General features: G+C 32.6%; 1 protein-coding gene across 2 annotated transcripts in view; it reads right to left on the reverse strand.

Annotated features, from left to right (window-relative positions):
* Positions 1-8,853: 8,853 nt before the first annotated feature.
* The window catches only part of LOC149422413 (uncharacterized), a 53,038-nt gene continuing 45,680 nt past the window's right edge, over positions 8,854-16,211 (reverse strand). For both annotated transcript variants that reach the window (XM_089633791.1, XM_089633790.1), the window contains exons 6-7: positions 15,174-15,339; positions 8,854-8,981 (exon numbers count right to left, since the gene is read on the reverse strand). In XM_089633791.1, the coding sequence (XP_089489917.1) occupies positions 8,881-8,981; positions 15,174-15,339 (267 nt within the window). In that variant the 3' untranslated portion in view covers positions 8,854-8,880. The remainder of the gene's footprint in view (positions 8,982-15,173; positions 15,340-16,211) is intronic.

Here is a 16,211-nt window from a genome sequence, read left to right on the forward strand (position 1 = left end):
TACTAACTGTTATGATTAACGATTTTGCTAAAACGCTACGAGCAAAAGTCCGGACAGTTGTAAAGTTCGAAGATTCAGTACTGAATCCAGTTGTATTTAAGACCAATTACTCTTTGAATAGAATCTTACTCATTGCATGAGTACATCCACGTATGTTCGATGGTAAAATTTCCTATTTTTTTCTACCCACGGCCAGCCCTGAGACAAAGGACGCCTGGTCAATTAACTCTTAGGCGCCCTTTGTGAAAACGAGTAGACGCCGGAGGATTTGTATTTTTGTGTAGCGCCGTTCTTAGTAAAATAATCTCAAAGTCGATGTGTTAAGACTATTGGGTTGTTGGAATTTCGCCCGCATAGGCAGGGCCGGCTCTGTATCTACTCCAAAAGCTCAGTATCTCTCCAACTGTGGAAAATACACCAAAGCAGCATTATAAGTGATCAATAACTTGATTCGTTTGATTTCCATTACAGAATTTCGCAACATGACACGGTTGTATCTGTATAACGGGCCGACTTTAAGATGACAATAATACCCGCCAAAGATACTATTTACTTGATCTCCCCAGATCCAAAACTACTGTGTTTTAAGGTAGTTACAGCTATTATATTCCTCATCAAAACTTTGGTATGAAATACCACTGTCTATTCAATTATTGACACAGTTGCAGTGCTTCAAGAAGCTCTGTAGCTAATGGTTGATAACTGCACTTTCAGCCGCAAAACAACACAATTGATAGAATTTCTTTATAAATATGTCTATTGAAAGGGAAACCTGCGTATTTGTGTTAGTGATTTTGTGATTATATTATTAATTTGAATTTTACGAACTCAAAAGCTCAGCCCCACTTAAAATACACAGTGTAAAATGACTCAATTGATCTCAATGATTTACAATTAAATTCCAAGTTTTACAAAAATGAAACCTATGAAGAGATTAAAATACATTTCTTGAATATCAAATAAATTGCCACATGTATCCTGCCGTCATAAACAAAAAGCTGCGTGGAATTTCCAAAAGTCCTTTTCATGTACTTTTTATTATAACAGGTTAATAAAAATGAAAGGACTCGTTTATCATGTTGTAACTTTTTGTAATTTCTAGCTGCTTTTTTGCTTATGACGACAGTATAGCCAAAAGTTCCAAATATTCTATATATTTAATTTGATTTACTGGGCACATCTGTATTTAAATGGGTTTACATATATTTTTTACTGCGCCTGTCTCACTAGAGATATACTGTGTAAAGTTAATTTCAACAGGTACCTACATTGTTTTGACAAGTTGGAATCAAATATATTTGAAAGAATTATGTAATTCAGGTTGGTATTTGGTAACAATAATGGGATTAGAGAATTTGAATTTAGATTTTTGAGTTCTATAATTATTGCACGACCTTTGTCGATAGCCCAATGTTTAGCCAAAATTTTAAATTTGTTCAGATTTTTTAATTTTCTTGTTTTATCAGGTAGATTATTTTATATTTTAGTCACAATCTACTAGAAATTTCTTTTTACAAATGTTGTATTTGTAAAAGTTTTTTGGTTTTAAACAGCGTGCTTCGTGTGTATTTAGGTAAAGTTTTCTTGTTTTAAAGAGATAAGTTTAAATGGTTTTTGTGTATTGGTATTTTGAGGACTTTGAATATAACTTGAATGATTCATTTTTTAGCCTTCGATAATAAATCTATGACTGATAGTGTTGCACCTCCCCATCCGATTATTCCTTATTCCATGATCGATTGGCAAAGAGAAAAGTATAGCAGTACAATTTTTATACATTTCAAGTAGAGTATCTTTCTAATATTTTTAAAGAAATACATATGTTTTCCAAGTTTTTTCTATGTAAGAATTGCTCCAAATGCTCCGAACTCCCGTTTTTACACCATTTAAATTCAAAAAGTAGTATTAATGTAGTGGTAGCAAACAATGTGCGCTATTCACGTGGGGTTATGTTTGCCATGGATGTTTACTGTGAGCCAATCGCGATTATTGATTATTTCGGGGCACGCCGCGAGGTGTCGGCCTCTGATCTTGATAAGGCCAGGCGCACGGCTTGTAGGCCGCTCTAAACATGACCTCCTATTACCCCGATAGCACACACTTCAAATAAACGGTCTGCAGGTCCGAAGACATGGCCACCGCTAAACCATTCAGAAGCTGAACAGCTTAATCAATCTATCTACTAATATATTCATCATGCAACGACTTGAGTTATCATCAATTGTTGTGTCTGAAACATTGCTTAAATCCATTCTAGATTTTAAAAACTTAAGATAGGTCGATTTGAGTGATTATTTCACCGTTTTTACTCGACCGTTTAGCATTTTATCTGTCTATAAATTTGTTTGTGTGTTCCGTTTCTGTTTTCGAAAATGCACATGCTGAAAAATTGGTACATCCATTTTATTATTTATGCAACCCTTACATTGACTACATGACTAACTTTGAGTAGATGGCTAACATTGATTGAGATTCAAAAAGATTATTTTCCCAAATGTGAAATCGTCGTGTTTATTTGGACTTTTATGATACCTTCCTGCCTGAAGAATGTTTGATAAAGGAATTGTCATTGAGTGCCATTTCTTTGGACAAATTGTGTAATTCCTCAAGCTTAAAGAAAAAATCTAACGTCATATGTATTATAGTGTATAATTGACAGATGCAGGTATGTAAGTACCTATTTACAATTCTTAGATTATAATTTCAGAGAAAATTTTGGTTTTGATTTATTAAATAAGAGAAAATTAGAAACGTATTTTTTTGGACGCGATATTTACTGTTCACAGAACACAGGACTACTAGTTGTAACGTGTTTTATTACTTTCTGCATCTTATTTAGTCAATTGAGTTACCATGCTCCGTTGGTTTGTCCACTGTAGTAATGTTGGTATGTACCTACCATTATTATTAGTAACTCTGAAATTATTTATTGGTTTTGAACCATTAACTTAAAAAGCCCTGAACTTAAACCGTTAAAATTGCATTAACAGCACAAAAAAATAAAATTATAATTGTTCATTATTTACCACTTCAAAAGTTTGTCATACAAGATGGCTGCCAGGCAATTTCCCCAAAGCGCACCAATGCTCTGTCCGGGCTTTTTAGGTTAACGTTTTTGAACAGTATCTTACACTTTCGTTGTTTTGGTAGACTGGCTTTAAATCTTTCGAGTTTTCATTTTGGGATAAGAATTTAAATAACCCTTTTGTATTTTTTGGGAATTCGATAAATTTTAAATTACTGTCCAATAATTATTATTTTCAGGCCGTTCGCGCGGTTTCATGCTAAATCAACCTAGTGAAAATTGAACACACTTTTAAAAAGTGATATAAAGTCATTAAAAACGATGACATTTTTTTAACCTAACCTACTTAACGCAGTAAATAAAGGTTTTGTTTCATCACTTTCCATGACTTTATATAACTTTTTAAAGATGCGATGAGTTATCATTTTGATGATTTATCCGGTCACCCGTTCGCACACATACATATGGGTATGTATCACATACACGAAGCTAAGTACATAATATGATAGGCACTGAATTGACTAATATTCTGAGACTGCATAATGCCTGCGTGGCTTTTAGTGCACTCCGTGGATAAATATATGTCTTGTAAATATGATATACATTTGCTAAGTGTGTCGTTGGAACCTACTTAATATTCGTAACGGTAATAAATATTTACTAGCGCGCTTTTCCTCTCAGCTTTCAGCTTCCCTTACCTGCAACTACTTACATACTTACTGTGTACGTACCCGTGTTACTTAGATTCCCCCTGTCTTATGTATTTTGTTCCCATTTTGGTACATTTTATATTGACTACAACATAAAGTCTACTTATCACAATGATTAGGTACATATTGATTTTATAGGGGCCTATGGTACAATTTGTCACTTTGGGAATGCATTACCAACAAAAGCTAAAGTGTACAACTTTCATTTAAGCCCCCGCATTCCGAATTTACAACATATTTCTATTGAACATTTTAAGTTTTTAAGTTCCTTAAAACATATGTGTTATTTTGAAGAACATGTATATACATTCGTAGAACCAAAAAGGTAATTATATGAAATTATTATTATGGAAAAAAATCACAAAGTAAACTCCGAAAATTATTAAAAACTTGTTTTGTTCTGTTATTTAATATGTTATAGGTTTGAAAAAATTCGCAGCGTATGTTTAAATGCAACTTAAGCAATTGTCGAGAGGTTTTTGTTCTATTTCAAACGTATTTTATTAAATATTTTCACCTTTTTCGCTTTAATATTTGCGCACTCTCTCTTTCTACATTCGTATTTATATATATATATATCCCGTTCAAACGATCTTTGAACGCTTACTACGGAGTTATATGTATATATATTTTTTCTTAAAATTGCATTATCAAACCAACATTTTAAAAAGTTTGTACTCAAAAATACACAAAGCATTTTTTTTTAAATCTTCTGCAAAGTCATAGAATTAGTTGAGAAGATTATCTTAAAATTTGAATTACTGCGGTGTTTGTTTGTTTCGTTTCGTTTACTTCCATATTTCATTTTTGTCGAGAATCCACCGTTTCAAAAGGAGCCTAGAGGCGTCCCAGGGCAGGCCCTGTCCTTTTTTTAGTTTTGTTAAATTCTTAAATTTTCATGATGCCGAAACTACACAGGCATTTTGACTTCTGTTGGTAATGATTTCACATAGCGATAATATAATATTAATTGATTCAAAATTATCATAATAATATATTATTTACATCTCAGTTATTTTGTCGCTGATGTTATCTTGCACCACTTCATTGTTAGTCACAATACAGAAAAAAATAATATTCCTACTTGATTAGTGAGTACACGAATATACCACTAAATTAAATAATTATAAAAGGAAACCTCAAGCTTTCTTTGTTTCACACGAATTAATAAATCACGAGCACCGACTGTACGTGCCAAGTAATTTCTTAGATAAATAATAAAAGGCTGTGCGTATCTTTTCAGTTGAATAAGTTGGATGGTTGGTTGGCTTAGAGCGAGTAAGAGCTTCGCAGCCAATTACCAGCAGGAGGAAGGAAGCACCGTTTCCTCTTCTTTTTAAATCTCTGCTTCAATACGTTACAAAGAAGAAAGTCATTTAAAGAGCTTACTTTTCAAAATTTTTAGGATGAAAGAAAACTCGCAACATTAAAAATGTGCGGAAATTGTTACAGATTCAGAAAAAAATTGTTCTCGAAATATACGAGTAAATCAAACGATTTTTTAGAGGCCCATTGAATTTGTAAAATAAGATTTTTTTGATTGTATCGATATAGATTGCGCCTCAATGGCTTGTTTATCATTTATCCGCGTGTTTGATTTATGACTGGTATTATCTTTTACTGTCTTTTACGTATTCTGATGTTATCTGAAAGTAGTCATAGGTACTACACAAATTAGTTTATTTTAATATTTAAACATATTAGTTTCTGCTTTAGTATTACAATTAAAATCATTTTCAAATCTTAATCCCCCATATAACAGTTTTTCACTGTAGGCAGCACCCTTTGTATCAGGTTCAAATGCTATTTTAGGCAAAATGCTCGTGTGCACGGTTCTTTATGAATAAATTGAACTATTAATTATTATTATAATTTTATTAATATTAATGATACTCCCTATTAATATGAAATATGTCCGCAAGGCAGATTGCCGCTGGCTCTCGTAAATGGAATAGAAGTACCTACCTATGTCGTCCCTATACACTATAGACGGGACAAGGCACGGGGAACAAGGCACAGGGTTGGTAGAAGGCACAAGGTACACGGGTGTCAAACAAGAAACAAAGCCTTTGTAAATAATGTGTTTAGTATGTAAATGAGGTATCCCATTCCTCGGCACTTTATTCTTGGCGACGATGTTTGTTGGCCCACGTCAACTAACTTTAATTGTGGTCCTTATTCTATTAGCTTCGGGCCTTTACCTTAACCTGATCATTGTGGGGACTCTAAAAGGCTCAGGAATAAAGAACGCTCTCGGCATCTCAATAGTTATTTATTAAATTCCTATCTTTTATCACGACATTTTGTCAGGCCTAAAATGGGTTTATTAAATTCTGAAAAACAATCCATTTATGTCCAATTGTTTTGCTTTGATACATACCCAAAAAGCAAACACGTATTCCTGTGACATACTTCTTACAGAACTCTCTTCCTGGCTTTATTATAAAAATCTAAATCCTTGTGCCACTGTCACAGGTAACACGACAGGTGGCACGCAGAACTGCGAATGTGCCAAATAATTGGGTCAACATCTCGCAATCCCGCGGGATTTCAGCGATATTAGATCCCACGGATTTGCAGCATTTCCATGTGCGGGATTAAAAAAATACTAAATTTAACTAAAAGCATACTGTTTTGTCTGTGACAGGACCATCCGTGGTCATATTTTGTTAATCAAAGTATTCTTAAAATTCTTATAATGTTACGTTTTAAAATGTTTATTTTTTTGTAATGTCACTAGTAATAAAAATGATTGATCTCAAATGACTGGAGAGTTCTATCTAAATGTTATTAAAAATATTTTATGACGATTTATTTTTTTTCATAGCCTTCTTAAAATACTTATTATGTCTTATAATATTTTAGAAGGTACAAAAGATGATTAGTCGATGCTTTTTTATAATATTCTAGTATCAAAGATAAGTGATACTAAATAATAAAAAAAATGTAAGCTTATTTAAATTTAACACCCCTTAATAAAAATCACGCCAATTCACGGAATTTTTAAAGTCTATCCTGTAATCCCGCGGGATAAAAAAAGGTGCGGGATTTGCAACACCCTAAATGTGAAGCTATATCCTAGATGTATGCATACTGCAAAACATTAAATGCTTCTACTGTGCTTCTTCGTAGTTGAATAAATCTCTTGTCGGGTTCGATAGGGAGACAGATGGACTCCAACCTCTGAAAGTGCATTATATAAGCTGTTCTTTATGTAGATTTATTCGATGACGCCACACTGCTGGAATTTGGCAGCAACGAACCCCAAGCAAAACCTTTAAGAAATTAACTTTTACTTTCATTAATTCATTTTGTAAATATTTTTTCTCATTTCGATAATTTAGTTCAATTCAAAAATATATACCTTACAAAATTACAAATTAATAGAGAATTAGTTGTATATATCACATTAATGTCAAAAAAGAAACTATCAGAGCTACATAACTAATAATGTCGTATCAAAAAATCGCAATCAGAAATATGATTTTCAAGAAATGTAATTTTGTTTTTATTTTATGGGTCGGATAACTTCCTAACTTAATTAACAATTGAACTAATCTTTATGAGGAAAATGTTACAAATTGATTTTCGATAAGATTTTTGATAAACGTAATCATCAATAACTATTTGTGATGAACGCATATTTTTTATCGATGTGTGATGAATATATTTTTTTAAATGTATCATTTTCTAATAAAAAGAATGTGTTGGTAACCCTAGATTTCTGTTAAAAGTCATATTTAGTACTACCCATTTGTCATAAAAATAAATGCTATGTTTAGTGTAACTATCGATTTGTAACTATTAATAATTCAACTGACCCGAGCTTTATTTACACCGTAAAGTGATTTGACATGGTATGCGTACTACAATCTACCTACGAACTGGGAGGATTTATATTTTGTACACGAGTTAATGTTTCGTTTTAGCTTTTCAATAGACTGAAGGTTTTTGGGTTAATCGAAAGAAAATAAATTAAGCATGTCCAAAATTATTATTGTGAAACACAAAAATCTTTTACTTTTTCAAACATATTATTTTAATTGGTTTTACGGATATCGATTCAATGTAGAATACACTTTAAGTATTCAAATTATCTACACGTACCTGCACGTAGAATTGAAGTAGAATGATGGCTGCAGAAATGAGAATCCTGAGGCGTATGTGTTGTAAAAAAATATATGATCGTGTGAGAAATGTGGAGATTCGCAAGAATTCGAGGCTGATGTAATCGTAATGGCTGATGTAATCGTAATGTAATCGTAATGGTAATGGGAATGTAGAGCGAATGAACGAAGAAATGAGTGTAAGGATAATATATATAATATAATAGGAAGACATGGCACGATCAAGTGAACCAAATACTTGAGTCGAGTCATGAGTCTGAATAAGAAAAGAGTACGTATGAGACGATGTATTAATTGAATGAGGCAAGGGGTGTGTGCCAAGAACGAACTGTTTTGCGGTATGTACTTCTGCCTACACCTGCGGAGAAACTAAGCGTGATGGTAAGTTAGTTAGTTAGACAAGTACCTAACAAAGAATATACTGCCTTCGAAGATATAGTTTTTTATTTTTTTTACATTTGTTGAAAAGAATGTGACCTTACTGGGGTATCCCGTTCTAAGGTCAAATTGTACCTCTTGTCAATGTAACCTCTTGCGGGTTGTCACAGAAAAACAACTACGTAGCGAGTTAGATATCTCCATGCCTTATAAAATTTTCAAACAAATTCTTAACAAAGTTTATCCTTTTCAAAGCCAACTCCTTCCTTCTCCTTTCCTTCAACCTCACAGGATATTCGAGATTGGGAAGACATAGTCCACTGTATCCGGGCAGTTGGTCATCTTGTGCGGTAATGGCATAAAACACGTCGATGAGTCGGTCTAACCTAAAAATTAGGATTTCGTAGAAAACAATCATAAGAAGAATATAAAAACAAAAGTTTTGTTAATGTTTATTAATGTATATACTTATTACATGTTTATAGAATATAATATTTTACTCCGATTTTAAATTAATCAAAGATGACCAATATAAGACCTTACGGATTATGTTATATAAAAAATATTTACAAATATTACAATCTTAACCGAGTCTTAAAATTATGATGGTGCTCTTTATCTGGAAACCTGTCTATTATACTTACGTAATCAAAATAATTGTTTTTGTGAAATAACAAAGTACACTTAAGAGAATGTGCGAACTCCAGGGAAGCAAAACCACGCTGGAAGCCGACCCTCGAACTGAAAAAGAAAAACAAACAGTTCACAGTGTATTCAAAGAAAATATTTTTCTCTGAAAACGAAATTGAAAATTAATGATTAAGAGGAAGCTACAAGCCAAATATGTATATATTCTTGGTATATCTTATATTGTAGGTAACAGGCATAAAATCGCTTGACAAACGGAGTCTAGAAATGTTCGATTTCAAGCACAAAACTAGTTTTTACTTATTTTATAAATAATTTTATAAGAAAGCAAAAAAGTTAATCAAGTGAAACTGTCACAGATAATCTTAGCTATAAAACTGTATTTTTTAAAGTTGTTTTCTTTACGCGTTCATACATTTCTACTGAAAAAATATATTTTTTAGTATTAACATTTATATTTTTTATTCAGTTATTTATTTTTTATTTGTATTCTATTCAAGCGAAACGATAGTAAAACCTTCAATTTATCTAAAACATATTTTTTTGATATTCATAATGTATATCAATTCGTTATAAAGATTAATCAAAATAGTGATTTGACATTAAGCTACGCCTTAACGATGACCACCCAGTGACTGAGTTGGCATCGCGTCGAATTCCCATTCCCTGGCGTCGTGAGTTCGATTACCTGGATAGCTAATAGTTATCCATCACGACACAAGCAACATTTTCAGCTTAGTGTGATGGTAGTTGGAAATTTTCACAAAAATTGTCAGGTTATTCATAACCTGGGAGTGTCTTTCTTTTAAAAAAATAAAATGTTTCGGACCATTTACATACATATTCACGAACTTCTCTAGCGATAGAGTAGATACATTAATCCTCACTAACTTCTCTAGCAATAGAGTAGATTCATTAATCTTCACTAACTTCTCTAACGATAGAGTAGATAGATTAATCTTCACTAACTTCTCTAGCGATAGAGTAGATACATTAATCTTAACTAACTTCTCTAGCGATAGAGAATGTAGATACATTAATATTTTAAATCTTTTCTTCTTATCTTTCTTTTATAAAAAATGACCTTTGATAGCTTTGCATATTTTTGTTAAATCAATATGATAATTCACGTCAATATATATGATTATTTTAGTATCACATATTATTATCGTGCTGTTATTGTTAATCTATAAATTCAAATTCAAAAAATATTTATTGCACAAAAAGAGTACAAAGGGTATAACTTATAGGTTACATCCTATTTCTTCCAGCTAACCCGACAAATACACATTATATCACATAACACAACAATTTCATGTTAACAAATAAATAAAAAATAAATAACAGTAAATAAAAAAATAAAAAAAACAGAGGTATATAATTCATGTAAGGTATTTATTCAAGGTGTAGTGACATTTGTTTAAAAGAAATGTATTTAGTGTTGATTTAAATTTAAGTGTGTCGGTTATTTGTATGATGCTACGTGAAAGGTTGTTATATACTTTAATGGCCATGTAGTGTGATCCTTTTTGAAAAATAGTTTTGTTTGCTTTTGGGATTAATAGGTTTTCTGTGAACCTTGTAGCGTGTTTATGTGTTGAGTTTTTTTGTGGAACTTTTCTGGAGATGATCGAACTAACAGGCATAACTCCATTATATATATGTCCGTCACTGTCAGAAGTTTAAGATTTTTAAAAATTGGTCTACATGAATCCCGGTGATCAGAGTTTGTTATTTTTCGTAGGCACCTCTTTTGGATGATAAAAACATCTTTGGCGTTTACTGAGTTTCCTCAAAAAACTATTCCGTATTTTATCATTGAGTATACGTATCCATAGTATGCGGTGATTACTGACTCGATGTTTAAGATATTTTTAAGGGTGCCTAGAACAAAAGAAAAGCTACTGATTTTTGCAACAACTTTAGATGCGTGTTCTTTCCAGTTTATATTTGCATCTAGTTGTATTCCCAGCAGTGAGATACGTTAGCTTGTTATAGTGAGAGTATTTATTTGGAGTAGGTATCGATTAGTTTTTATGAAGGTTTCATATTTTTTTATAAATTTTCTTATCTCTTTGAACAATTTCATGGCGTCAGAGCACAAAAAGTATGCTGCTTCACACCTATGTATTTTTTTGCCTTACAGTTGTTTGGAAAATGTAGGTATGTCAAAGTAAAATCACTAATCTCCCCTTTATAATAATCGTTAAAAAAACACTGAAAAACAAAGATTTTTCTCAAAACTAATTATCTACATTTCACATATGATTGTGAACCTCGACTTAATATTAGCAGTGTTCAACTTAAATTAGAATTTATTAAATGGCACAAAGGCCTGAACGGCAGATAAACGCAACATTCACGCAATATAATAAATTTTCATCCATATTATATGTGCCAAGTTCCAATTTGTTCGGCATTTAAATAATTTTTCTCCTTTGCATACAATTCAGGGGGCTCCCCCGGGATAGATTTCCTCACACGGTGTGCTGAAAATTTGTAGTACGAAGTTAAGTTACTACACGATAGAAGGCCAGTGAATAAAATTCCCGTACATAAATCCACGGGGAAGCTTTGAATAATTGAAACGTGTTCCCCCTCCCTCCACCCTATCGCTGGCCGACAAAGAAATGAATAAATAAATTAGAATGTATTGGATGCGGAAAATGTATTGTTAATCCGGATCGGATACAAGGAAAACATGAGACGTGGCTCATGTGTTCTTTTTGTGGCGTTCTTACCGCCTTATATGGTAGAGCTTCACACTAATACGGCTACACACACACACTTTATCTAGGTATCTCTCGGCTTTGCTAAAACATTAATTAACCCGTCGCGTCGCGTGCAACTACCGGCAGTCCACGAACAAAATGTTTTAGTAAAATTACTTGATTTGGGAAGTGAGGTGTTTTATAGATGAATGATACGCAGTTGCACACGACGCGACGGGTTAATTAATGTTTTAGCAAAGCCGAGAGATACCTGGATATAGTGTGTGTGTAGCCGTATTAGTGGGAAGCTCTATATATAGGGCGGTAAGAACGCCACAAAACATTAATTAACCCGTCGCGTCATGTGCAACTACCGGCAGTCCACGAACTAAATGTTTTAGTAAGATTACTTGATTTGGGAAATGAGGTGTTTTATAGATGAATGATACGCACTGAAAGTGAACCAAGTAGAATTAAATAAAATACGTTTCTCGTAGTTACTTACTTGAACTATACAGGGGCCGACAGATTGCGCTATACTCTCATGGCTTGGCCTATTTCAGCACCTCGCTCACTATAAAATCCCAATAGGAATGTATGGCGAGCGATATGCTGAAATAGGCCAAACCACTAGAATATAGCGCGCGTCTCAACAAACACCTTAATAATTTATTTTTATTAATTTTTATTATTTTTATTTCTTGCTAGAGCAATTCCGATGAATTACAACTCGTTGTACGACGAGAGGAACTTACAATACATAGATGGGAATTAATAGGTACAATTTTACATTGGTATTTTGATGTCAAAATTATAAGTTTCACGTATGAAACACTACAAAAATAATCAAAATTATAAGTTTCACATGCAGTTCACAGCAAAAAAAATCTACAGCTTAGTCTGCGAGAAAGGGTTTTAGGTGGGATATTTTCTGATTATATTTATATAATATTCAAAGGTAAAAATAAAAGATAAAAAATCGAATCTAAAAATTATTTCTTACTTATTAAGTGATCATTTTTTAATGATAAGAACGTTTCTATTGAGACACCAAGTGGGAATTTACCAAATAGGTATTTATGAGATAAGTATTATAACAACAATTAATAGGTTGATATGCTGGTGAGTGGGGTTGTACCTACTTTGTGAGGCTAATACCTAATTATAATTGTTATGTTTCTAAATATTTTCATAACAAGGTATTTATGATATAATTATTTTATCAACAATTAATAGGTATTTATGTAATAAGTATTGTATGAATAATTAATAGGTATTGTATGAACAATTAATAGTTAATGAAAAATTAACAATTAATTACGGTAAAATTATTTTATAATTGTATGAACAATTAACAATTAATTATGATACTAGTATTGTATGAATAATTTAAACGTATTTATGATGAAAGTATTGTATGAACAATTAATAGTTATTCATGATAAAATTATTTTAAGAACAATTAATAGGTATTCATGATAAAAGTATTATATGAACAATTAATAGGTATTTATGATAAAAGTATTGTAAGAATAATTAATAGGTATTTATGAACGAATTCTCAATTTACGAAAATCATCATGTTGTATTGTAGCAAATGCGTTGAAAAATTGGTTAGTAAATCAAGATTGCTTTCGGAATGAAATTCGTTACGCGGTCTTTGTTGGAATAAAAACCATCCAATACGCCTGAGTCCTTTTTCAATAGGTAAACAAGGGGACGATAGTTTCCTCCCGACTGATTTATCAGGGGACTAACAACTTGATAAGAGTTCTCGGAAAATAGTTATTTATAAATAATATCGGTATAGAATTGTTTCTAAATCAAATATTAGCTCATGAAAAGGGCAGACAAACTGGCACTGTACGGCCACGCCATTTTATTTGTAAAGAATTCTATTTCAAATTCACAAATAATCGAAAAAAAAATGGTGAGGAAGGGAGTTACTTTTATTTCTTTATTGATTTTTACTGTTAGACATTTAAGAACAATTTACTGACATTGGTTGATTTGATTGAAAGCTACTTAAATCTTCCAGAAAATTTGATAATTTATTGAAATCTTTAAGCTGCCGGTAATCTTCTATTTTATTGTTTTTATCTAGTTTTATTTAGTATTATCCCGTTAAACTACTCGTACAATTAAGCAGTTTGTAAACATGTTCAATTATGTTGTAAATAAGTATACATAATATTATTATAAATTGTAAATAAACACAATATTGTTACTACTTATAAGATATTCAGATTATTATTATTAGCACCAACTATCTAAACTGCCAATAAATAACAACTATTGATTCGTAGTAATGATTAGTATAAAGTATTTTTACTTATGAGCCATGTTTTCAGCATATATCTAAATCTATTTGGGAATTTACAAAGTTTTTTTCTTTTGACAACATGATTGACATTCATGGATGTCTTATGAAAACCACAGGTCTTCGATGTTCATAGAAATAGGGGTGAAAATCAATATAAATTCACTCTTCGCTACATAAGATATGATTTTTCATTTTTTTTATATATTATCACAATATCCACTTTGTTATGCACACCACGAAACTTAATGAAAGTCTATGATTTTTTCTTTCATTTTTCACATAAGCGCCCTAGATGCAACCTTTCACAAAAAGGGCACTACATTCAGTTTAATTTTCTAGCGCAGAACGAAATGAAAAATCACGAACACATGCTAATAAATATTTCCAGATATTATGCGAACACATGCTAATAATTAGTTCCAGATGTGTATGATTTGAAACGGGCGGTCTGTTTGATAGATTCCCCAATCTTAACAGACGGACTGCAATCTTTAGAGCACAGGCGTCAGGTAGGTATGCTGTCCTTGTTCTATCGGTATTAAAATGGAAGATGCTCTGAGGAACTAGCGTCATTGATCCCTTCGGCACCGGTGCGTAGTCGGGATACACGCCAAACGCGCGCCCAACATTTGTAAACAGTTGACATTTGTCACATGAGAACGGGTCGCTTCTACGATTCGTTCTTAAGTTCAACAGCTCGGCTGTGGAACGAACTGCCGGCCTCTGTGTTTCCTCCCTCCTACAACATGGGACTCTTCAAGACCCATGTTCACTCCTTCCTCTCCACAAAAAGACCCTCCACACAGCATCCCCAAAGATGACATAGGCCCTGAGGGAAATTATTTTCTTCAGGGCCTCCTGTGTGGAGTTAATATAAAAAAAAATTCGGAACACATGCTAGTATTTCCAGGTGTTATGCGAACACATGCTTATAATTAGTTTCAGATGTTATGCTAACACATGTTAATTAATATTTATAGATGTTATGCGAACACATGGTTATAATTAGTTCCAGATATTAGGCAAACACACGCTAATAAGTATTTCCAGATGTTGTGCGAACACATGCTCATTCAATTGACACAAATATTGTAATGATGAAATTTTTTTTCCTAAAAATAAGGGTAGTTTGAATTGCTTCTTTACTTCTATTATTTTTTTAAACATATATTTTTATGCATCATTTGGTTATCTGTTTAAAAAACGTTGTTAAAATTTTGTTCTTAATCTCTCATGTAATAGAATACTGACCTAAAATGAGCGCTTCTCTCATATCCCCCAGGGGCGGATTCCCCACCGTGCTGAGGCACCGCACCGCCAGCAGCCCCCGCGGGAAGTGATGTTGCGACAGGCGGAGCCGCAGCCCCGAAGACGCCCCCCGCTCACCGCCCCCCAGGGAGTCGAACCACGAGGGCACCTGTTGATTAAAAATGTTGCACTCAAAGTCATGAAAGTGGTGTTACACATTTTTTGTAGAAAGTAATTTAATATTTACACTACCATTTTCGCTTACACTAAAGATTAACCATTAATCAGTATATTGCGAAATAAGTAGGGATGTTATTGTAAGTGCTACTACAACTAATAGTTCTGGGAATAGTAGACCTAGATTTGTAGGTAAGTACTTAGATACCTAGAAACTTATTTATAAATCACATATTTTGTGTTACTTTATTATTTTAAAATTTCAAATAAGAAATTCCAATGAAATTACGCCATCTCAATGACAATTAGTTTTTATACTTTCTTCAGGCCGGTAAGTACCATTATAATACTGATTCCATTGTACTAGAAAATAGATGAAGGTAGGAACCTTGATCGTGCGAACTCTGACAGGATAAAAAGGTAATATTCAATAAGGCCACAATCTTGAACCGTAACCGGAACGTCACAAACAAATTTACTGACAGATGAAATGACAACGGTCCAGTTAAAACAGGACTTACTACGTTCAGTCAACGAAGTTCATGATGACACATCTTAAATTTGAATATAAGCTTCTCAATTCAATTCAGTTCAGTGTATTCATTTTAAAAACATTACAAAATTGTTAATTTTAATGCGTTTTTAAAATACATTTGGTAATAAAAATTCTTACATTAATATAAACAGTGTGTTTATGAACTATACCAGTAATAATAGAGCTTGCATTTTAAAGGAAGTTTCATTGATGCTAAAAATGTTGATATCCGAATTGATTCTGTTAAACAGTAAGATTGTTCTCCCCATAGGAGACCATTGGCAAATTAGTCCTGCAGGCTGAGAGATAGAATAGTCTATGTTGTCGGT

Source organism: Hesperophylax consimilis, chromosome 7 (genome assembly GCF_061612785.1).
Source record: "Hesperophylax consimilis isolate HC1 chromosome 7, BYU_Hcon_1.0, whole genome shotgun sequence".
Classification (NCBI taxonomy): domain Eukaryota; kingdom Metazoa; phylum Arthropoda; class Insecta; order Trichoptera; family Limnephilidae; genus Hesperophylax; species Hesperophylax consimilis.